A 25998-nucleotide genomic window follows, 5' to 3' on the forward strand; every position below is an offset into this window, starting at 1 on the left:
TGGACTGATCCTTCACAAAAAAGATTAAAGTGTAATTTTAAGTTGAGTAAAAGAGCCAGAAACAGAAATAAGGAACACTGAATATGTACATTCCTTGAATATTCATACTCAAGCACTTTGAGATTTTCTTTCAACTTGTACCTGCCCGAGCCCCCTTCATTTCATTTCCTACTGGACTTTGAGTTCCTTGAGAACAGATCCTGTGTCTTATTTACTTCCACTTTGTCAACTCGCAAAGCAGTGGTAAATGTTCAACAAAATATTGTTGAGTGAACACTATCTTATTCCTACCTCACCACAATATTTCTGTCTTTGAAATGGTCAACTAATTAACTTAACCAATTAATTCATTAGTTAAATAATTTATGTAAAGTGTTATTTTTTTATTTACTGCTGTGCTACGGACTCTGCTCTCAGGAAGTCTATAGGTAAGAAGAAAAGTCAAATAGGCAATCTATTGCAGCATGGTAAGATAACTACTGTTGTGACGTGGGAGCACCTCATTAGAAAAACAATGACAGAAAACTTAGGTGACACTTGACTTGAGTTCTGAAACATGAACATAATTTATTTAGCCAGGTGAAACACAAGAGAGGTAAGCAGGGGGAGCAGCATGAGTAAATGCACAAAAGCAGAAGAGAGCATAGAGGTTTCAGGAAATGGTATGTTATTCGAGATGACTGGGAGGTAAAACATGAAAGAGAGAGAGATGAAGCTGGAAAGGTAGTCAGGGCTCAGATGATGCAGCACTTACATGACAGCTTGAGAGGATTAAACATTATTATGTGTGCAATGGGAAATGGCATTCGTTTGTAACTTATGACTCTAGTGGCACTAGGAAGGATAGACTGAAGAAAGCTGGACTGATTGTAGAGAACTCGTTAGGAGACTATTGCAGTAATTCAGGTGAAAAATAGTGACTTGAACAAAGGTAGTAGCAATGAGTATGGAAATGAAGAAACGGGCTCAAAAGACACTTGGAAGATTGAACCAGTGAGAGTCAGTGAGATATGGATGACTCCCAAATGATGATGCCAATAACTAAGGTAGTGAATGCAGAAGGAGAAACACATGCAGGCAGGAAAGCGATTAGTGCAGTTTGGACATGAGTTTGAAGAAATTGTAGTATGTCAGAGACAAGATGGTATCCATTAGGAAGCTGGACAGGAGAAATAGGAGTTCAGGAAAGAAACCTGGGATATATAGATTTCCATGTCATAAGCATAGAGGTGATATTAAAACAGTAAACAGATGAGATCGACCAGAGAACAAGAAAAGAAGAGAGCCTAGGAAAGGGCCCTGATAAAGACGAATATTTAAGAAACAAAGATAAGAAGAGAGCTTCTGAAGGAGATTGAGATAGAGCAAAGAGGATGTCAGCTGTTAAAACCCAAAAGCTATAAAGTTTCCAAAATTGGCATATGATCCCAGGTGCATTCTGTGTTTCCTTGCCACTTTGGTTTTAACCTCAAGGGAATTCCTTTACTTTCTTGCAAGATCAGCTATGCATTTAGAAAGACATTTGCTGTAATCTATTCAGCAACTTGGTTTGTGGAGCAAGAAAGTACTTCAGAATACCTAATCTACTGTGCTGTGAGAAGTATTCACTGTGTTACTTTTTAAAATAAAAAGTGGATTAAAAATATTTTCTCCCATTCTGTAAGATGTCTGTATACTCTGTTGAGAGTTTCTTTTGCCATGCAGAAACTATTTATTTAATTAGGTCCCACTTGTCAAATTTTGTTTTTGTTGCAGTTGCTTTTGGGGACTTAGTCATAAATTATTTGCCAAGGCTGACATTTAAGAAGGGTATTTTCTAGATTTTTCTTATAGGATTTTTATAGTTTGAGGTCTTACATTTAAATCTTTAATCCACCTTGTGTTAATTTTTGTATATGGTGAAAGGTAGGGACCTAGTTTTATTCTTCTGCATATAGATAGCCAGCTATCCCAGTACCATTAATTGAATATGGAGTCCTCTCCCCATTGAAATTTTGATTAACTTCATTGAACATAAGATGATTGTAGATGTGTGGCTTTATTTCTGGTTCTCTATTCTGTTACATTGGTCTATGCATCTATTTTTGTACCAGTATCATGCTATTTTAGTTACCATAGCCTTGTAATATAGTTTTAAATGAGATAATGTGATGCCTCCAGCTTTGTTCTTTTTGCTTAGGATTGCTTTGGCTGTTCAGCCTCTTTTTGGGTTCCATATGAATTTTAGAATAGTTTTTTCTAATTCTGTGAAAAATAATGTTGGTAAGTTTGATAGTAATAGTGTTGAATATGTAAGTTGCTTTGGGCAGGATGGCCATTTTAATGATATTGATTCTTGTGATCCAAGAGCATGGGATGCTTCTCCATTTCTTTGTACCAACTATAGTTTCTTTCAGCCATGTTTTGTAGTTTTCCTTGTAGAGATCTTTCACCCTTGGTTAGCTATATTACTAGGTATTTCATTTTTGTGTTGCTATGTAAATGGGACTGTGTTCTTAATTTGGCTCTCAAGTTGAATATTATCGGTGTATAGAAAGCTGCTGATTTTTGTGCATTAACTTTGTATCCTGAAACTTTACTCAAGTTGTTTATCAGTTCTAGGTACATCTGACAAAGGTCTAATATCCAGAATCTACATGAAACTTAAACAAATCAACAAGGGAAAAACAAATAACCCCATTAAAAAATGGGCAAAGAACATGAACAGAGACTTCTCAAAAGAAGACATACAAGCGGCCAATAAACATATGAAAATATGCTCATCACTAATCATCAGACTAATGCAAATCAGAACCACAATGAGATACCATCTCATACCAGTCAGAAAGGCAATTATTAAAAAGTCTAAAAAAAAACAGATGTTGGCAAGGCTGTGGAGAAAAGGGAATGTTTATACACTGTGGGTGGGAATATAAATTAGTTCAGCCACAGAGGAAAGCAGTTTGGAGGTTTCGCAAAGAACTTAAAACAGGACTACAGTTCAATCCAGCAATCCTATTACTGGATATATACCCAAAGGGAAATAAATAATTCTGTGAAACAAACACATGCACTTGTGTGTTCACTGCAGTGCTATTCACAATTGCAGAGAAATGGAATTAACCTAGATGCCCATCAACGGTGGATAAAGAAAATGTGGTACATATATACCATGTAGTACTATGCACCCATAAAAAGAATGAAATCATGTCCTTTGCAGCTACATGGATGGAGCTGGAGGCCATTATCCTAAGCAAACTAACACAGGAACAGAAAAGCAAATACAGCACGTTCTCACTTCTAAGTGAGAGCTAAGCATTGCGTACACACAGACATAAATATGGGAACAATAGACACTGGGGACTACTGGAGGGGGGAGGGTGGGAAGAGGCCATGAGCTGAGAAACTACCTTGTTGGTGCTATGTTCACTACTAGGGTGACAGGATCATCTGTACCCCAAACCTCACCATCAAGCAATATACCCATAAACAAACCTGCACATGTACCCCCTGAATCTGAAATACAAGTTGATTGCAATGTGATGAAAGAGCATTTATGAAAACTTACAAGTAATAACATACTTAATGGTGAAAGACTGAATGCTTTCCCCTAAGATCAAGAACAAGACAAGGATGTCTACTTGCACAATTTATATTCAACCTTAAACTGGAGGTTCTATCCAGTGAAATCAGTCAAACAACAGAAGAGGAGGAGGAGGAGAAAGAAGAAGAAGTAAAAAGTATCCATATTGGAAAGCAGAATTAAAACCGTCTTTCTTGGCAGACTTCATGGTTATCTATGTAGAAAATCCTATGGTTTCTGCAAAAAGCTACTGGAAATAATAAATTTGGTAAGTTTGTAGGATAAAGATCAATATACAAAAAACATCTAAATTTTTATATACTAGCAATGAACAGTTGGAAATAGAAATGTTAAAAATGCATTCCCAGTTACAATTACACAAAATATATGCAATACTCAGGGGGTAATTCTAACAAATAATATGAATGACCTGTGCAACAAAACTAGAAAACATGGCTGAGAGAAATTAAGATCTAAATAAATGGAGAGATATAAAATGTTCACAGGCTGAAAACACAACATTGTTCAGATGCCATTTTTTTCCAATTTGGCCTGTAGACTCAAAACAGTTCCAATCAAGCATTTTTTGTAGAAATTGAAAAGTTGATTCTAAAATCCCTGTGGAAATGCAAACAATCTGGAATAGCCAAATTCCCTTGGAAAAGAAACAAATCAGAGGATTTACCCTGGCTGGTTTCAAGGTATATCTTAAACTACCGTAATCAAGACAATGTGGCGTTGGCATTAAAATAAACAAGTGGTGCTGGAACAATTGGATGGCCATATGCAAGAAAAGAACTTTGATCCATACCTTGCTCCATATGGAAAATTAATTCAAAATGGATCGTAGACATAAATGCAAAACCTAACTATAAAACTTCAAGAGAAGATACAGAAAAAAAATTGAGAGTTTAGGTTAAGCAAAGGTTGCTTTGATAGGGCATGAAAAACATAATCCATAAAAGAAAATTTTAATAGAATTTCATCAAATTTCAAATTTTCTACCCTGAAAGTCGCTATTAGGGGAATGAGAAGACAAGCCATAGGTTTGGGGAAAAAAAAATTCAGAAATCATATATCTGATAACGGCTTACAACCAGAATATATAAAGAACTGTTACAGTTCAATAATAAGAAGACAAACAATCTAATAAATAAAATGGACAAAAGATTTAAATAGACTCTTCACCAAAGAAGATTTATCAATGCCAAATAAGTATGCACAAAGATTTTCAATATCATTAGTTATTATGGAAATGCAAGTTAGAACCACAATGAGATGCCACTACCTATTCACTAAAATGGCTGACATTCAAAAGACCAATTATAGCAAGTATAGACAATGATGTGGAGCAACTGGAATAATCATACACTGCCATTGGAAATGTAAAAAGGTACAACCACTTTATAAAATACTTAGGCAGTTTCTTTAAAAGTTAAACATGCACCTACCTTATGGCCCAGTCATACCACTCTTAGATATTTACCTGAGTAATTAAATCATATGCACATTTAAAAACTTGTAACAAATGTTCATACTAATTTTATTCATTATAGCCCAAAACTAGAAACAACGTAAGTGCTGATCAATAGGGGAATGAGTAAACAAACTGTGGCACATTCATGCAATGAATTACTACTCAATAATAAAAATGAACTATTGATACATGCTACAGCATAGATAAAGCTCAAAATAATTATGCTGAGTGAAAGAAGCTAGACCAAAAAGAGTATATGCTGTATAATTCCATTTATATAAAATTCTATAAGATGCAAGCTAGTCTCTAGTGAAAGAAAACAAACGGATTGTTGTATGGGGATTAAAGTGTGAGGAGGGATGGGAGGGATTACAAAAGGGAACAAGGAAACTTCTGGGAGTGATGGATATATTCTCTATACTGATTGTGGTGATGGTTTTACAGTTATGTTCATATGTCAAATATTAAGTCAAATTGTACAGTTTGAGCAATTAGATGCAAATATGTACAGTTAATTGTATGTAAATGATACCTGAATGAAGCTACTAAAGAACAGTTGATTCTTGCTTTTTGTTTGTTTGTTTTGTTTTGTTTTTGAGACAGAGTTTCACTTTTTGTTGAACAGGCTGGAGCGCAATGGCATGATCTTGGCTCACTCAACCTCCACCTACTGGGTTCAAGCAATTTTCCCTGCCTCAGCCTCCTGAGTAGCCGGGATTACAGGCACCCACTACCACGCACACCTGGCTAATTTTTTGTATTTTTATTAGAGGCAGGGTTTCACAATGTTGGCCAAACTGGTCTCAAACTCCTGAGGTCAGGTGATCCACCCGCCTCAGTCTCCCAAAGTGCTAGGATTACAGGTGTGAGCCACTGTGCCTGTCCAGAACAGTTGATTCTTTTTTTGTTGTTGTTTTTTACACTTTAAGTTTTAGGGTACATGTGCACAACGTGCAGGTTTGTTACATATGTATACATGTGCCATGTTGGTGTGCTGCACCCATTAACTCGTCATTTAGCATTAGGTATATCTCCTAATGCTGTCCCTCCCCCCTCCCCCCACCCCACAACAGGCCCCGGTGTGTGATGTTCACCTTCCTGTGTCCATGTGTTCTCATTGTTCAATTCCCACCTATGAGTGAGAACATGCAGTGTTTGGTGTTTTGTCCTTGCGATATTTTGCTGAGAATGATGGTTTTCAGTTTCATCTATGTCCCTAAAAAGGACATGAACTCATCATTTTTTATGGCTGCATAGTATTCCATGGTGTATATGTGCCACATTTTCTTAATCCAGTCTATCATTGTTGGACATCTGGGTTGGTTCCAAGTCTTTGCTATCATGAATAGTGCCGCAATAAACATATGTGTGCATATGTCTTTATAGCAGCATGATTTATAATCCTTTGGGTATGTACCCAGTAATGGGATGGCTGGGTCCAGAACAGTTGATTCTTTTTTTTTTTTGGAGAAGGAGTTTCGCTCGGTCTCCCAGGCTGGAGTGCAGTGGCGCGATCTCATCTCACTGCAAGCTCCACCTCCTGGGTTCACGCCATTCTCCTGCCTCAGCCTCCCAAATAGCTAGGACTACAGGTGCCACCACGCCCAGCTAATTTTTTTTTCTTTTTGTATTTTTAGTAAAGACAGTGTTTCACTGTGTTAGCCAGGACGGTCTCGATCTCCTGACCTTGTGATCTCCCCGCCTCGGCCTCCCAAAGTGCTGGGATTACAGGCGTGGGTCACCGCGTCCAGCCAATTATTAAAAGATATATATATTTAAGAAATAGAGTCCCACAGGCTGGCTACTTGGAACACAAACTTACAAATTTGTGTCAAAACTTATAAATTTGTGTCAAATCTTAACTTTATCTTACCTTTCCAAACTCAGGGTAACTTCCATGAATCTACTGTCAAGATTTACAGATTGGTGTTTCTACCTCAGTAATCCTGCCTCTGTAGGAGGTCCTTCCACATTTACATTTTTTCCCTCTGGTTTTATGAATCTGGAATTATTGTACAAGTTTTAGGAGTAGAACATCATAAAAATGATCAAGTGAATTATCACAGAGAACGAACGCAGGCCTAACCTGTAGAGTCTTCTATTTTAAAATTATGACATCAGAAATCCAAGTGAAAACCGGTTTAAATGCAGCATATAAAATGGCTAGAGACACATGAATTGGATGACACCTTTTATGAACACAATCTTAAAGTATGAGTCACTCTTACTCTTAGTAATGTACTCTGATTTGGTCTATTTTAATCCTCCTAATTTATTTTAAAGCTGATGTCACATCTGTTCTACTCTGAGTATTTTATAATGGCTTTTGAACGCAAGTAATGTAATTCTGATGTGATCAGAATATCAGAAAAACTTGCTAATAGAGAAAATAGCCAAATAGCAGAGCTGTCAGAGATGCTCAGTAGGAGTAGGCACAATGACAGAATCCTTCCCTTCTCTGAATTTTGAGAATTAAGCTGGAGTCTGATCATCCCTTGAAGCTGCAGGCTAAATTATGTACTCCCTTCCTTTGTAAGATCTGCCAAGTTTGTATTCTCTCTTCCAATTCCAAATTATTCATAGATTTATCCTCTAATAAGCTATAAGAAAATTAGGATGGGGGGCAGAGAGAGAGAGACAGAGAGGCTTCTGATTTGAAGATACAGCCACAGCACTGATGAAATTTTGTATGTGTGACATTAGTCTAGTTTCCTTCTTCTTTTGGGGGCATGTTTTGTTATCCCTTAAATTCAGAGGTTGAATAAGGTGGGTGCTAGGGCCTTTCTATTTCCAACTTCCTAGGTTTCTTTTACTATTATTAAGAGAGAGAGAGAGAGATGGGGTCTCACTATACTGCCCAGGCTGGTGTTAAACTCCTAAACTCAAGCGATTCTCCAACTTCAGCCTCCCAAAGTGCTGGGATTACAATTACAGGCGTGAGCCACCGTGCCAGGCCTAACTTCATAGAGTTCTATGAACTAAGAAAGGTCTTGACTTTTTCTTGATTTTTACAACCATTTCACTGGTCTTTGGCATTTCTCTCTTTTCTGCCAAAATTCTACATCAAGGTGACACATTTCTCCATCTACATTGTCTCCTAGCCTCAGTCAGTGTCATTGCTCAATATGGTAAAGACAAGGTTTTAACAGTGACAAGGGCTGTTCCCTTTCCCCCTGAGGCTGCAGATTCTCAGGCATCTATCTCTTTCATATTTATTGACAGAGGCTGCAACTTACACCCCATGATGGCATACCTCACAGCCATATTCCAGTTCCATGTAATTGAATGATTCACTGTTCATCATAATGTGGTAACTCTTGTCATAGAACATCAAGGCAGTAAGAATGCCCTTAGAAATCACCTTATCAATCACCCTCTCCACCACTACCCCCTTTGTTTTCCAGAGATGTGTGAGGATTAAAGGAGGGAAGAGATTTGCACAAAGCTACACAGGGAGTCCACAGATCAGGATAAGAACCTAAGGATTGTGATTTCATGTTCAGTACTATTTCCACAGGACCTCTTTATTAATCATATTGCCAGACATAAGGGCTTATTTTATCTTGCCATTCATTCCTTCTTTCATTAAAAAAAAGTCACCAAATGCTTACTACATGCCAAACACTACTCAGTGCTGGAGAAAATGCAGACAGGAATGAGCTGTCTCTGTCCTGAGATTCACTCAGGATGTTAACAAAGGATTGCTTCTTATAGTACTGACTTGGGCTCATTGCAGTAGAACAAGCCATCATTATTACCACTGTCCCTACCTCCAGGCTCCCACCCTCCTGCACTTAGCTAAGCAAGGTCCAAAATGCTTTGAAATGAAGGCAACACATAGCATTAAATTTTATTGATTCACTTCAATGCATAAGCATTCATTGAACACCTGTTGATTCAATCCTAACCTTAATTCTAAGAATCCAGTGCATCATAAAGATGGAACTAATCATCAGAAGAGAAATCTCAGGTTCCCACTGAGTGGTTCTATGAATGTTCACTATGAAAGATAATCTTCTATTATCCTTGAATGTTCTTTACAACGGTCCTTGCATATTGCATCTTGTTTTCACAACTGTGTAAACTATAAGGACAGGAATTACTATCCCCACTTTACTGAGGCTCGGAGATGCTGTTTGACTTACCAAAGTGTGCAGGATATGCTACAGCTAAAGTGCCTGACTTCTATTGCCATATATATATATGTATATATATATGAATATACATATATATGTATATTCACTCGAGATGTTAACCAAGGATTGCTTCTTGTATATTTTTATATATTATATATAATAATACATATAATATATCATATATTATATGTATTATTACATATAATATATGATATATTATATGTAATATTACATATAATATATCATATATTATATATAATAATACATATAATATATCATATATTATATATAATACATATTTTATATAAATATATATTATATATAAATATTTATTTATATATTATATAATATCCAATTTATATAATATATAAATTATATAAATTTATATATAAATAAATATATATAAATGAGACTACCACCTAGAGCAGTTTGTTTGCATCTAGAAAAGATAAAATATGAAAGCCAATATAATTAACCAATAAAGAGTTTTATTCCCTGGCAAATGAAGAATCTTCCAGAATAGTAACTATATATTGCAAAGGATATTCCAAGGACATAGTGACACACTAAGAAATGGGTACAAATAGGAAAGACCAAGCACCAGCGATTAAAGAAGTAGGAGGCACTTGGAAAAACCCCCAGTTTTGGAGTGCAATGGGTCAAGGCCAGGTATAAACTAATAATAAAAGGGAGAAGCAAGTTCCTGTGAGCTAAGGATATTGCAAGATCTATAATAGAAGTAAAGGTGGGAAGAAGCAGTCAATTATCACAAGCCTTGGTCAGCAGAGTCTTGTTTCACAATGGAAAGAAGGGAGAGAAGAGCCGGCAGATCACCAAGGGTTGGATAGAAATGTTGTTTCTATAAATTTAATTACACACATTCAAATATGCCCATTAGCAAAGGGCATGAGATGGGAGAGAGGAAAAGTGGTTGATGATGTCTGTTAATTAATTTATGGCCAAGGGTGAGTGTGAAGTAGAGACATGATCCAGATGTTGCTTCATTTGTTCTCATTCCTGAAAGCCCATAATCTTGTGAGAACTCTGAACATGATTCCAGTGGTTGAAGATGAGTATTAACATTTTTTGAGGTGAAATTCACATAATACAATGTTAATCTTCATTTCTGAAAGACAGTTTCACTGAAAATTATTGGTTATTTAAAGTTGTTTAATGAATGGGGAAAAGCTGAAGGCATGCCCTTTGAGAACCAAAACAAGACAAGGATGGCCACTTTGATTACTCCTATTCAATATAGTACTGACAGTACTAGGCAGAACAATCAGGCAAGAGAAAGAAATAAAAGGCATCCAAACAGGAAAAGAGGAAGTCAGACTATTTCTGTTTGCTGATTATATGATTCTATACCTAGAAGATCCCATAGTCTGTGCCCAAAGTCTTCCAGATCTGATAAACAACCTCAGCAAAGTTTCAGGACACAAAATCAAAGCACAAAAATCAGTAGCATTTCTATACACCAATAGCATCCAAACCAAATCAAGAGCAAAATCCAGTTCACAATAACCACAGAAATAATAGAATAACTAGGAATACAGCTAACCAGAAAAGTGAAAGATCTCTGCAATGGTAATTACAAATCACTGCTGAAAGAAATCTGAGACAACCCACAAACAAATGGAAAAACATTCCATGCTCATGGATAGGAAGAATCAATATTCTTAAAATGGTCATATTGTTCAAAACCATTTGCAGATTCAATGCTTTTCCTAAATTTTTATAACAAAGTTGTGAAAAGAACAAAGCTGGAGGCATAACACTACCTGACTTCAAACTATACTACAAAAACAGACACGTAGACCAATGGAACAGAATAGACAACCCCAAAATAAAGTTGCACATCTACAACCGTATAATCTTTGACAAAGTCAACCAATCATATGATCTTCGACAAAGTCAACCAAAATTTCAATGGGGAAGGGACTCCCTATTCAATAAATGGTGCTGTGATAACTAGCTAGCCATATGCAGAAGATTGAAACTGGACCTCTACCTTTCACCATATACAAAAATCAACTCACAGTGGATTAAACACTTAAATGTAAAACCTAAAACTGTTAAAATCCTATAAGATAACCTAAGAAATACTATTCTGGACATATGACCTGGCAAAGTCTTCATGACAAGGACTCCAAAAGCAATTGCAACAAAAACAAAAATTGACAAGTGGGACCTAACTAGACCAAAGAGCTTCTGCACAGCAAAAGAAACTATCAACAGAGTAAACAGTCTACAAAATGGGAGAAAATATTTGCCAACTATGCATCTGACAAAGGTCTAATATCCAGAATCTGTAAGGAACTTAAATCCATAAGTAAAAAACAAGCAACCCCATTTAACAAACGGGCAAAGGACATAAACAGAGATTTCTCAAAAGAAGACATACACACAGCCAACAAGCATATGAAAAAAAAAGACTCAATATCACCAATCATTAGGGAAATGCAAATCAAAACCACAATGAGATACCATCTCACATCAGTCAGAATGACTATTTCTAAAAAGTGAAAAAATAACAGATGCTGGCAAGGCTGTGGAGAAAAGGAAATGGTTATATACTGCTGGTGGGACTGTAAGTTAGTTCAGTCACTATAGAAATCAATCTGGAGTTTTCTGAAAAGAACTTAAAATAGAACTACCATTCCACCCAGCAATCCCGTTTCTGGGTATATACTCAAAGGAATGTAAATCATTCTACCATAAAGATATATGTACACATATGTTCATTGTATCACTATTAACAATAGCAATGGCATAGAATCAACCTATATGCCCATCAATGGTGGCCTGGATAAAGAAAATGATGGTACATATATACCATGGAATACTATGCAACCATAAAACAGAACAAAACAATATCCATTGGAGCAACATGGATGGAGCTGGAGGCCATTATTCTAAGCAAATTAACAAAAAAAAAAAAATACCACATGTTCTCACTTATAAGTGGGAGCTAGACACTGAGTACATGTGGACACAAAGAAGGGACCAAGGGGCCTACTTGAGGGTGGGAGGTGGGAGAAAGGTTGAAAAGCCAGCTATCAAGTATTATGCTGATTACCTGGGTGACAAAATTATCTGTACACCAAAACCTCATTACCCGAAACTTACCCATGTAGCAAACTTTCAAGTGTATTCCTTGAATCTAAAATAAAAGTTGGAAAGAAAAAAATAAATATAAAAAACTGAACAGTGTAGTGTTTCCCCATGTCCTTATCACTTGGCCTTGATAGTTATCAACTATCAATGCTATGCTTGTTTTATCTATGTCATTTTATTTTTTACTTTATTTTTTATTTTTTACTTTATTTTTTATTTTTTTAGACAGAGTCTCTCTCTGTCACCCAGGCTAGAGTGCGGTGGTGCAGTCACAGCTCACTGCAGCCTCAACCTCATGAGCTCAAGCAATATTGCCACCTCAGCCTTCCAAGTAGCTGGGACTACAGGCCCATACCACCACACCCAGCTGATATATTTTTCTTATTTGCAGAGACAAAGTCTTGCTGTGTTGTTCAGGCTGGTTTCAAACTCCTCTGCTCAAGCCATCTTCCCGCTTTGGCCTCCCAAAGTGCCAGGATTACAGCTGTGCTTGTTTCATCTGGCTGTCTCCTCTCTTCCCATCTCCTCCCACTTTATTAATATTTCTTTCTTTAGTTCTTCTCTGAGGTAAGATTTACATATATTAAAATTCACCAATCCTAACTTTACAGTATTGACCAATGCAGACACCAATATAACCCATAGCAAGATACAAAATAATTTCTATCACCTCAGAAAGTTTCGCCGTATCTCTTCCAAGTCAAACCCTCCCACTCTGCTAACAGGCAGCCACTGTTTTATTTTTTTTAATCATAGGATAATTTTGTCAGTCTTAGAATTTCATATAAATGAAAGCATACAGCATGTACTCTTTTGTGTCTAGCTTTTTTTTCACAGCATAATGTCTGGAAGAAGAATTCATGTTATTGAGTTTATTCACAGTTTGTTTCTCTGTATTGTTGAGTAGTTGTCCATTAAAAGAATATGTCAAATAAATAAATAAGTTATTTCAGCCTTTTAAATGTCACTGCCTCATAGTCTCCATGATTTTGATGGGAAATCAGCTGTTAATTTTATTGAGGATCACTTATATGGGACAATTCACTTCTTTCTTTCTGCTTTCAAGATTCTCTGGGGCTGTTGACAGTTGGTTATAATGTGTCTCAGTGTGGAAGTTCCCTTTATGTTTATCTTATCTTGAATTCATTAAGCTTTCAGATGTGTAGATTTTTCTTTTTTTATCAAATTTTTGAAGTTTTCAGCCATTAATTCTGCAAGTATTCTTTCTGCTCCTTTCCCTCTTTTCCTTCTGGTACTACCATTATTCATATTTTGGTGTGTTTGGTGTTGTTCCATAGTTCTCTGACTCTGTTCAGGTTTTTGTAATTCTTTTTTCTGTCTGCTGCTCAGACTGCATAATTTCAGTTGATCTATCTTCAAATTTTCTGATTCTTCTGCCTATTCAAATGTGTTGTTGAAATCCTCCAGTGAATTTTGAATTTTAGTTTTATTGTACTTTTCAGTTCCAGAACTTCTATTTGACTTATTTTCATAATTTCTATCATTTTATTCATATTCCCTATTTGTTGAGACTTTGTTCTGGTTTCCTTTATTTATTTGAGAATACTTAAAACAGTTAGTTTAAAGTCTGTGTCCAGTAAATCCAATGGCTTACTCCCTAAAGGACATTCATTGTTAATATAATTTATTCCTGTGGATGCAATACTTTCTTATTTCTTTGCATGCCTCCTAATTTTTATGAACACTGGACATTTTGAATGTGATAGTGTAATTACCATGGAAATCATATTTTCCCCTCATATGGTTTGTTGATGTTGCTTGCTGCATATTTTAGTTGCTTGTTTATTTTATGACATTTCTAAAGTAATTTTTTAAAGACTTTGTCATGTGAGGTCTCAGAAGTTTCTGTTCCTTTAGCCTGTGGTCAGCTAGTGGCTTGACAGAAATGTCCTCAAATGACTGGAGTCCACTAAAAAAAGTAGAAAAAAATGTAACCTGTAGTCTTTACAGATTGGCTCAGTACTGGGGGACTCTTTTGACAGTCAATCCATTTACAAATCTGCCCTAGCCTTCCCTTCTGCTTGCACTCAGCCTAAAGTCAGACAGAGGTGACAGCTGAGGGCCTTCTCAAGACTTGTCTCAACATGCATCCTGCCCCAGGCATGTACATGGCTTACTAGATTCTCCATTACATGTGGGAGCTTTTCAAAGCCCTTATTCCCCAGAGTATCATAACTCCAGCCCCAGCTTTTCCTCACAGGATTTCAGTGTGTTTATTATTTACTCAAACTGTAATCTTTGCCCCACGTGCCAGTGGTTTGTTCTTTTCTTTTTTTTTCGATATTTTTAAAGAACACCTCCTGCTTAGACATTTTTGTGCCATGAGGGAGTTCCAACTTAGGCAAAACAAACGCAAGTGCCTTGTTTCAATTCTTCAAGGAACCCCCAGACAGGTAAAAATATATAAACACAATTCCTTGGAAACAAGTTATGCTCTGCTCCTTTTGAAACCCAGTGTCCCTACAGGGAATACAGGCTGTCATCTTCAAGATTGACATCACACCAGGAAGAGGAGTGGAGGAGGGTTTAAAAATGCCACAAGGCTCTCTTACCATGTTTGTCTCCTTTTTCTGTATTCAGCATTCCCTTGGTTACCATAATCCTCTAACTATATTCCAGAGCTCTGATAATGTTTACTCTGGCCATTTTTGTTCATTTTAATGGTGTTTCTGTGTAAGGACAGTCCCTAGGAACTTCTTAGTCTCTCATTGCTGCTGACTAAAGGTGGGCATTTTGCAAACAGTATATATACCTTAAACCCAAGCCACAGACTTCATCTGGTGCTTGACATGACACACTGATTCTTTGCAGCACTGGTGGCATACTGGTGGCAACAAACTTAGCTGATAAATAGTATGCCTGAACATTCTATTTAATTGCAGAAGTCAAAGTGAGACTTTTAAAACCGAAGACCTATTAGAAGAAGCAGGTCTCTACAACAGCTAAGTGAATGGGCATTGGGCCTAGACTGCCTGGCTTTGCAGCCTGGCACTTCCATATACTAGCTGCGTATCATTGGACAACTTTTCTAACTTCTCTTGTCTCAATTTACTCATTTAAATAATTGGGATGGCAATGGCACCTACTTGCTAGAGGGGTGTTGTGAGGATTAAATGCATTAATATCTCTAAAATTTTCAATAGAGTCTGACATAGAGTCTACAAGTGTGTTTGCTACTATTGTTGTGTCACTTCTTTACTGAAAGCCCCACAATGGTTTTCAATTTCTTTCCTCAAAGTAAAAGCCAGAATTCTTACAATGGCCTTGTCAGGCCCTATACGATCTGGCCTCCTCATCACCTCTCTGACTTCTTTTTCCCACTACTCTCCTCCTTGCTCACTCAGCTCCAGTCAATATGGCCTCTTTGTCATTCCTCAAATGTGCCAGGCCAGCTCCTACCCAGAGGCCTTGTCATCAGCTGGTGCCTCTACTTGGATCATTCTTCCCAAAGACATCCTCAATTGCAAATTTCCTTACCTCCTTCTTTGGACTTCATTGACATCTTTACTCATCCTTTCTTTGTACTAATTCTCTAGTACTAAACCTTTTATTGCTTGCTTCTAATATGTTGTAACATACGATAGTAATGGAATTCCTTCATTACTCTCTAGTACATTACTGCTTCATATGACCTTTCCTATCAGAGAGAGAAAAAAATTCACCACACAGAAGCTTCATGTAAGCTGTTGAGGAATATATTGATTTTCTCTAGCAAGTACCCTGTGATAGATAATCTCCTTAGGTTGGAAATGGCAGTCAGAATTATTGCCATTGAATTGGTCTTTCTGAATCCAATAGGGATATTGTGATCCCAGGGTGATAGAGACCAAGTGGCAATACTTAATGAACAAAGACAAGTTGGCTAAAGTTACTGTAATAAGAGGCAGAGCTGAAGCAGTAATAATAGGAATCTTACTAACAGAGACGGTATGAAGGAATATATTAACGCTCTAGTCCTATGTCATAACCTAGTCCTCAGGGAGCTTGATCTCCTCTGCATTCCTCAAGACATCATGCTCTTCCATTACATTGATAATATTATGCTGATCAGACCTGATGCACAGGATGTGGCAACTACCCTAGACATCTTGGTAGGATGCATGTATGCCTTAGAATGGGAAATAAAACCCACAAAATTCAGGAGCTGGTTTCTGAATGGTTGGATGAGGTTCAAGACTACACATCTGGGTATCTGTTATATCCAGGGCTCCCCTCTAGCAAAAAAACAAACAAACAAATAAACAAACAAACAAAAACCACCTAATTCTGGGCCTGGTGTATTGGTTTTCTATTGCTGCATAACAAATTACCACACGGAGGAGAGTGTGTGTGTGTGTGTGCATGTGCGTATGTAAAATCTCACAACATAACAACGAGAGTGACATCCCATCACCTTTGCCATATATTTTCTGTTGGTTAGAATGAAGTCACAGGTCCTGCCCAATACAATTCAAGGGGACGGAATTATACAAGACTGTCAATGTTGGAAGGTTAAGATTATTGGGAGTCAGTTTAGGATCTGTCCACGACACTTGGACTCTTTGAAGTTCTGTTCTGGTGATGTGGGGACAGTAGAGTCACCACCCCAGGTCTCTGTTATACATCCCAGGCCCCAGCATCCCTCATTCCTTAGCACTTCACTGCATACTCTGAGCTCCATTCCTTACCTCAAAAGGCTTCAATATTCATATATATGGATACTGAAGTCCATTTGTCCCCTGCTCCTTGCATACAGCTACTGCTTCTTGATCACCACTTAGTGCTGAGAGTATACATTAACAGTGCACTTAACCCTCAGGAGCACAGACCCAGTGAGGTGGAGCCTGAAGGCCTCTTGAGGATGAGATCTTGGAGCCAATTGGGCAGCAAATTCAGGGCTCCAGGTAACTGGAGAATATTTGGGGTTGGGAGGCACGGGGTCTGAGTGTGTACATCCCCTTGACCCCATACACTAAATTCTTGGCCACTTGCAGAAAGGCAAGACTGGAAGAGGGAAGACATGAAGCCTCTAAAGTGTAAAGCCCATTACAAGCTTTCTATAGTCTAAGTCTCAGAGCAGTACTATATTTAACAACTGGTTGGCATAGGCACTGGGATAGCCAGCCTCCAAGGTCACCCCAATGACCCCTGCCTCCTGCTGCTTATGTCCTAGTGTAGTGCCCTCTTTCATAGAGCTGACCTATGTGACCAATAGTAAGATATTGTGGACGTGATGAAGTGTGCCATTAATGCTAGGACATAAAAGACACTGTGGTTTCCATCTTACTCTTTCTTGAATTGTTCGCTTTTACAGAAGCCAGCTGTCATGTTGATATGGTTTGAATTTGTCACCTTCAAAATTCATGTTGAAAATTAATCCTCATTGTGGTGATAGTGAGAAGTGGGGCCTTTGGGGGAAGTGATTAAGTAATGAGGGCTCCACCTTCATAAATGGATTAGTGAGTGTCCTATAAAAGGGCTGGAGGGAAGTAGCTTAGATCCCTTTTACTCTTCTACTCTTCTGTTGTATGAGGACACAGTGCTCGCTGCCTTTTGCCATTTCTTTCCCTTATGTCATGTAAGAACACCTAAACAGCACCATCTATTAGGAAGAGGCATTCACCAGACACCAAACCTCCCAACACCTTGATCTTGAACTTCCCTGCCTCCAGAACTATAAGAAATAAATTCCCATTGTTTATAAACTACCCAGTCTCAGGTGTTTTGTTAGCAGCACAAACAGGCTAAAATACATGTCATGAGGACACTCAAGCAGCCCAACAGAGAGAACCATGTGGTAAAGAACTGATACTTACTATCAATAGCCAATGATATATCAAGGTATCCTGTCCATAGCCATGTGATTAGAAGCAAACCTTCTGGATATAGTCAAACCTTCAAATGACTTTAGTCACAACTGACTTCTGCACTGTAACTTCATGAGATACCCAAAGATGATATTATCCATCTAAACCACTCTTTTTTATTTATTATTTTATTTATCTATTTTTTACGTTGATAAAGAAAAGGGGTTTAATTGGCTCATGGTTCCAAAGCCATACATGAAGCATGGCTAAGGAAGCCTGAGGAAACTTACAATCATGGCAGAAGGAGAAGGGGAAGCAGGCATGCTCTACATGGCTGGAGCAGGAGGAAAAACTAAACCACTCTTTAATAACTGACCTACAGAAACTGTGAGACATTAATTATTTGTAGTTTTAAGCCACTCCATTTCAGGGCTTATTTGTTATGTGGCAAAAAATCATAATAATAATAATTAAAACATGTTTGGTGCCAAGAGTAGGGTGCTGCAGTGACAAAACCTAACATGTGAAATGACTTTAAAACCAGCAGAGGGCTGAAGCTGGAAGGAGTTTGGAGAGAGTATTAATGAAAGTCTAAGATGCTTAGAACACACCATTATCAGAAACCTAGCCATCTTTATGAAGGTTGCCTGTGAGAGCTTAAGGGAAAGTAAAGAAAACTTTATTGGAAACTGGACGAAAGGGAACCCTTCTTATTTAGTGTAATGATGTGGAGAGTAGAAAACATATTCACAATTTGGATTGTGAATATACCAAAGGATATTTTCAAAAAGAATGTTGACGGTGCTGCCTGGATTTTTTGGGGGGAAAAGGGGTGCTGTTTATAGCAAAATGTGAGAAGAGAAAGTTAAGGGACAGACTTGAGCGTAAACAAAATGGAGACATAATTTGCTGCTTTCAAAACCCCCAGTGTCTCCAGATAGAAAATAATGCTAAAGTTAAGAAAGGGCATCTAAGCAAAGATCAAATCCAGAACCCTTCCAGGAAAATATGATATAAAGATGAAGCCAGTGATGCAATTATAAAATCCATTATTAAGGCCTAAAAAGAAGTGGAGAAGTACCTCAGAAAAACAATATTCCGTCTAAGAGGATTATAGGTGCTGTGCCTAAGCAGTCGCAGCAGAAGTCCAAAGCCAAATGAGCTTATCTAAGAGAGTTGTGTATATACCTTTTGTCTAATGGAGTAAATTCCCATGTCTTAGTCCATTTTGCACTGCCATAACAGAATAGCTGAGACTGGGTAATTTATAAAAAACAGAAATGTATTTTTTCACAGTTCTGGAGGCTGCAAAGTTCAAGACCAAGATGCCAGCACCTAGTGAGGGCTTTCTTGCTATGTCTTCACATGGCAGAAGACAGAAGGGCAAGAGAAAACCAACTCTGTCCATTAAGCCCCTTATAAGGGCACCTACTCCCATTCATGAAGGAGGAGCCCTCATGGTCTAATCACATTATAAAGGCTCCACCTCTTAATACCATTACATTGGCAACACCTGGTTTTGGAGGGGACATATTCAAACCATAGCACCCAATAAAATTTTTAGAACATAGTGTCTTTTGTAGATAGATAGATAGAAAGACAGTTCACCAACATGCCATGGACCAATCAGAGCCAATTTAAGGCCCTTCAAATGACACGGCATGGATAATTCTGACTTGGACTGCCCATTCATTTTAAAAAATGGTGACAACCAGTTAGAATGGCGATCATTAAAAAGTCAGGAAACAACAGGTGCTGGAGAGGATGTGGAGAAATAGGAACACTTTTACACTGTTGGTGGGACTGTAAACTCGTTCAACCATTGTGGAAGTCAGTGTGGCGATTCCTCAGGGATCTAGAACTAGAAATACCATTTGACCCAGCCATCCCATTACTGGGTATATACCCAAAGGACTATAAATCATGCTGCTATAAAGACACATGCACACGTATGTTTATTGCAGCACTATTCACAATAGCAAAGATTTGGAACCAACCCAAATGCCCAACAACGATAGACTGGATTAAGAAAATGTGGCACATATACACCATGGAATACTATGCAGCCATAAAAAATGATGAGTTCATGGCCTTTGTAGGGACATGGATGAAACTGGAAATCATCATTCTTAGTAAACTATCGCAAGGACAAAAAACCAAACACCACACGTTCTCACTCATAGGTGGGAATTGAACAATGAGAACACATGGACACAGGAAGGGGAACATCACACTCAGGGGACTGTTGTGGGTTGGGGGGAGGGGGGAGGGACAGCATTAGGAGATATACCTAATGCTAAATGACGAGTTAATGGGTGCAGCACACCAACATGGCACATGGATACATATGTAACAAACCTGCACATTGTGCACATGTACCCTAAAACTTAAAGTATAATAAAATAAAATAAAATAAAATAAAATTAAAATAAAATAAAATAAAATAAATAAATGGTGACAAAAGGCCTTGTGCCTTTTTTGGTTATAGCCATAGGAAACATTGTGTGTTACTACGTGATAATACGTTGTTAAATGTCAACAGTAGTGACACAAATGGATTGTGGATGCATTATGTTAACTTTGTTTTAACAGACTCTGTTCAGACACCTACTAAAAAGAAAACACAGTGCTATGTGTTTTAGGGGAAATAGATAAACAAAATCCTTTAAAGTCCCAAACATTCAGATGTCCACCCTCTAAGGGGTGGAGGAGAATAGATACACATATATAAGTAATGTTAATATACACTAGGATATGAGATGTGCTGCCATAGTATATAAAGCTATTGATGCCAATTAGCAAGCATCCAGGCAGTCTTAACTAGATGTAGAAACAAGGCCTTCTACCCTAAAACCCCTGGCCCTCCCCTTCTCTGATCCTCTACTCTGGCCAACTCAAACTTCATTTTTTTCCTTAAACAGGTTCCAGATAATAGGCCCATTTCCTTTTTTAAGTGTTCTTTTATGTTAAGAAATATTTCAGGCTTACACAAAGGTATAGGAATACTACATCTGTGAACCCACCACCCAACTTTAGAAGCATATTACAAATGGAGGTGAAGTCCACTGTGTAACTCTCCCCAATTAAATTGTCTTTCTTTCTTCACAAGATCTAATCACTCTCTTAAGGTGCTTATCATTCTCATATATACCTATCTGCATGTTACATGTGTATGCATCACTGACATGTATGCCTTTTACTATAAATATATGTAACCACAGTCATTACAGTGATTGTTTTACATGTTTTTAGACTTCATATGCATGGTATAATGCTTATATCCTTCTGGAACTGTTTTTTTTTCCCTTACCCACTTTTCACTGCCACCACCCAATCTTTGCTTCTTGTTTTAAGTTGAATTGGGTCCTTCAAAGAGATATGTTAAAGTCCTAATCCCAAGAACCTGTGAATGTGACCGCATTTGAAAATATCTTATTTGCAGATGTAATCAATTTAAGATGAGATCATACTGGATTAGGTGGGCCATTAATTCATGACTGATGTCCTTATAAAGAAGATACACAAAGACAGAGACACAGGGGAAAACACTGTCTGTGAAGACGGAAGAAGAGGTTAGAGTGATGTATTTGCAAGCCAAAAGATACTACAACTTGACGGCAAAAGCTAGGAGAGAGGCATGGAATAGATTCTCCGTCAGAGCCTCCAGAAGGAACTAACCCTGCCATCACCTTGACTGCAAACTTCTAAACTACAGAAGTGAGGCAATAAATTTCTGTTGTTCTAAGCCACTCTGTTTGTGGCAATTCATTATGGCAGCCCTAGGAAACAAACACATCCTTCCAGGCACTCTTTGTGTCTCAGGACCCTGAGAATTTTAGTCTCTTTCCCAGTCCATATTTTACTGTGCTGTTCAGTTTGCCTGCAGCCATACCAAGTTAGAGAATTAAGGCTGGTCCTACTGTAGGTAAAGTTTGTTTTCCGCCATTGCTCTAAACCAGTGGTTCTCAAACTTCAGTGTGTTCAGAAGCACCTGAAGACATGGAAGACTTGTAAAACCCTGATTGCCAGTCTACCTTCAGAATCTCTGACTCAGTAGGGCTGGAGTAGGGCCTGAGAATTTGCATTTCTAACAACTTTCCAGCTGATGCTGATGTTGATGCTGCCAGTCAATAGCAGCCCACTAGTACCATGTGGTCTCCAGACAAGCTGGGTCATTCATCTGATTCTTTCAATAAAAGTCAGTAGAGACTAGACCTCTATCTCTGTCATTACATAAATTGTTTATAGCTTTGTATTTTATTTTGGGCTGCAATAACAGAATTTTTAAAAGGCTTACCAAATAGTTGCAAGATTTATCTTAATGATAATATGCTAAGCCAAAACAAAAAGATACAAAGATAAATTTCAGTCAGTATTATTTTTGTAAAAAATAATCTGCAAAGTACTCATTTCAAACAAGCTTTTATTTTTTAACATGAACAAATGCTGTCAAATATATATATATAAAATGTAAGAGTAAAGTCAGATATCAGTTGATATCATTTTTGTGTAATGAACTTTAACAAAACCAGTTGTTTGAGCTACTGAAAACTAGAACATCCATGAAGAGGAAATTAATTTCTTCTTTCTCTACCTATTTATTTCTCTGCCTCCAAGCTGTAAGATGAAATAAGAAACAATTAACATTTGTACACCATTAACATGCACTAATAACTTTCTAAATCTATGAGTCAACCCTGTATGCATCTGTTGTCTTAATAAGGAGAAAACAAAACATTTTCCTCTTGTAACACAGACCCTTTGATGTTAGGATGCTCATACATTCGATGATTTCAATGATCAGATCATATTAACCTTGTTGCTCTCTTGTCCACCACTAGCAATGCTTGTTTTTTTCTTGAGAGGTAACTTTATGAATTCCATAAATCTTTCCACTTTAAAAGTCTGTTCTCTTTACACAAGCCATATATATTCCAGACCCTCAGTTTCCATATGAGAATGAGGCTGTTATCAGACACCCACAAATAAGACAATTCAGAAAGATAGTGAAAGGCAATAAAGAAAATATAAGCTAAGACTTAATTACCGATTCAGTGATAAATGATAACTTACTAATTTCTATTCTTTTGAATGTCATATGAAATAAAAAGATATAAACAGAACTAATATTTATGTAGTAATCACAAAGTGTGGTCTCACTTGAAATCCTTAACTTTTTACTACTTTGTAAGTACAGTAGTCAACCTTCTCAAAGACATTATTAATACAAGAGACTACATTTCTGTGGTCGAGTGATTAAGGCCAAACTAGTGCATGGCCCGGCCACTTTGCTGCTCCTTCTTCTTGTGACCTTTCTCTAAACAAATATTGATCTCCATTACTGGGTCTAATAGATTTCTCATCTGTAGCAATCTTAGAGCTACAAGATAAACGACTTGTAGCTATGAATGAAGTACATTTCAGAACATATTGCCTTCTATTTATCTAAAATGAAAATACATTATCAACATTAAACTTTTTAAATTTTACCAATATTTTGCTTATTTAGCTTACAGAGAAAAATTAAAAACATAACGCTGCTATTAAAAGATATATGTCAGAAGTGGTTAGCTAATACTCAAGACTATATATGAATACCTGGATTTTTTGAAGGGGCTGTCCTCTGCTGAGTCCAGATCCTTTTCAAGTCCTCCTTCCAGTTCTTCATTTTCATCCTCTTCTCTCTCCTTCTTGCCTCCAGCTTCTTGAGCCTCCTCATCAGAATTTTCATACTTATATTCAGCCGCTTCTTTAGAGAAGAATAATACAGACATTGGGAGACTTTCTTGGAAAAGGTATTCCAGTTTATCCTCAGTAGCCGTATCCCATACTCTATGCTCAGCAGAACCTGGGGAATAGAAATATGTAGGGGAAAAAGAATAGCTGAGAATGTTCCTACTGGTAAGTACAACACTTCCATGACCCTCACATTTTTGCTTCTTGATATTTTTCACCATAATATTTTTCCCCTCTTTCCAACAGATCTCACACTCTGTGCTGCTGATTGTTACTGGCCCTTGGGAGAAGAGATCGGAATCATCTGGGTCTGATAATATTTGATATGTTTTTGTCAGAACTTCATTTCATTGAAAAATATTTCTTTAACTTAAATTTTGTGGTGAAGCTCGTTGGTTTCTCCACCCCTGAAAGATTTATTTTCACATCTTTCAAGTACTCTAGTACAAGTTCATCATTTTCTGGGATCATCCTACCAAAAATCCTTACATTTTTAAAAGCTGTCAACCTAAAGCAAGGTATGCCATCTATTTGCCCTTTGTTTTCATGCTCTTTCCATTTCCTCCCAAGCTCCTTCCTTCCTGACCACCTACTTCCCACTGACATTCACTTTCTATGGGCTCATACATTACACTGATAATCTCAGATCTTTTATCAAACAGAGGTTGGTAAAAGGAAGCACATTTTTTTCAAGACCGTAAAGACCTTCATAGACTTGAGCTTCTACTTGTGCATATGCTGCCTGAAGTTCCCTGACAGCATTGACCCGCTGCTGAACCACGGCAGGTAGGCTCTGAGCAACTAAGCCAGCTGTGCCAACAGAAGTTGCAAGGGCCCCCCAGGACTTTGCTGCCACTCTCAAGCCTCAGCCCCCTACGTTGCACAGGCTCCAGTCTCCCAGGATTTGCAGGCATCAGCCAGCACCTCACTTTCCCAGGCCTCCACCTCCCCTGCCGTTTCCTCTGCCTGCAGGAATGCGGCGACCTCTGCATGTCCCTCTGGCTCCCCGGGCAAGGCTCCTTCTGCCAGGTACACGCCCTGCCAGACCTCGGCTCCCACTCCTGGGTCCTCCCGCTCCCGGATGCGCTCACTCCCAGATGCTCCTGTTCCCAGCTCCTCCCGCTCCCGGGTCCTCCTGCTCCCAGATCCTCCCACTCCCGGATCCTCCCACTCCCCTGGCGCAAGTGTCTCTCCCCGGTCCTCATGTTCCCGGAAACAGCACGCAGTCTGCATGGGGCCAGACCAGGATATGGTCTTTATATTAGTAATAAATACAGTACAGAAAGAAATGGACCAGATACTGGAATAGGGACTGAAACATCACCATGGGAACTCACAGGCGCCACAAGCAATTTCTGCATCCTCTTTGCTGTCCTTTTCCTTCTCCTCCTTGTCCTCATCCTCAGCCTCCTCCTCGTCCTCTTCTTTGTCTTCATCCTCTTCCTCTTCTTCACAGTCCTCCTCCTCTCCTTCATAGCCCTCCTCCTCTCTTTCATAATCCTCCTCTCTTTCATAAACCTCATCCTCTCCTTCATAATCCTCCTCCTCTCCTTCTTCTTCTTCCTCCTCCTCTTCACCCTCCTCCTCCTCCTCAAATTCCTCCTCCTCCTTTTCCCCCTCAAGTTCTTCTTCCTCCTCCTCCTTTCCCAGCTCCTCCTCCTCTCCCAGCTCCTCCTCCTCTCCTAGCTCTTCCTCCTCTTCTACTAGCTGAAAAAACCAGTTATCGATGGGGACCCAGGCCTCATCTTCCTCCTCCTCCAAAACAGCTTCTATTGCCTCCTGGAAATCCTCAGGGGCCACCTCTGCCTCGGCTTCCGCCACCCATTCTTGAGGCACCAAGGCACTCCTAATGAATCCAGGGTCCAGGGCTGCCCTTTCACAACCTCCACTCTGGCTATGTTGGGCCAGGTCTCGCTTCTCAGAGGTAGACATGGCAGGAGGGACTCACCAGTCAGGACCTCAACTGGAGCAGCAAATGGGGCTGCAGTGACAAAGGCAGCAAAGATGGCGGCCACCCAGATAATGGCCGCTGAGGAGAGGGAGTCCGCTGGCAGGCGGGCCTGCTGCAAAGTGGTGGGGGTGGCAGAGAAGGCGGCCAAACAGGAGACAACAGTCTGTGATAGTGGTTGTGGAAGCCCCGGAACACGAAGGTGGAGCACAGTG

General features: G+C 38.5%; 1 protein-coding gene across 1 annotated transcript; it reads right to left on the reverse strand.

The window, feature by feature from the left end:
* Window positions 1-22639: 22639 nt before the first annotated feature.
* Window positions 22640-25790, reverse strand: LOC129475369 (cilia- and flagella-associated protein 251-like). The gene is made up of 3 exons (XM_063634929.1): window positions 25173-25790; window positions 23698-23947; window positions 22640-22716 (listed from the first exon to the last, which is right to left on the reverse strand). The coding sequence occupies exons 1-3, from the start codon at window positions 25765-25767 to the stop codon at window positions 22698-22700; spliced, it is 864 nt and encodes a 287-aa protein (XP_063490999.1). The 5' UTR covers window positions 25768-25790; the 3' UTR covers window positions 22640-22697.
* Between the last annotated feature and the right edge of the window lie 208 nt (window positions 25791-25998).

This window comes from Symphalangus syndactylus, chromosome X (genome assembly GCF_028878055.3).
Source record: "Symphalangus syndactylus isolate Jambi chromosome X, NHGRI_mSymSyn1-v2.1_pri, whole genome shotgun sequence".
Taxonomy (NCBI): Eukaryota; Metazoa; Chordata; class Mammalia; order Primates; family Hylobatidae; genus Symphalangus; species Symphalangus syndactylus.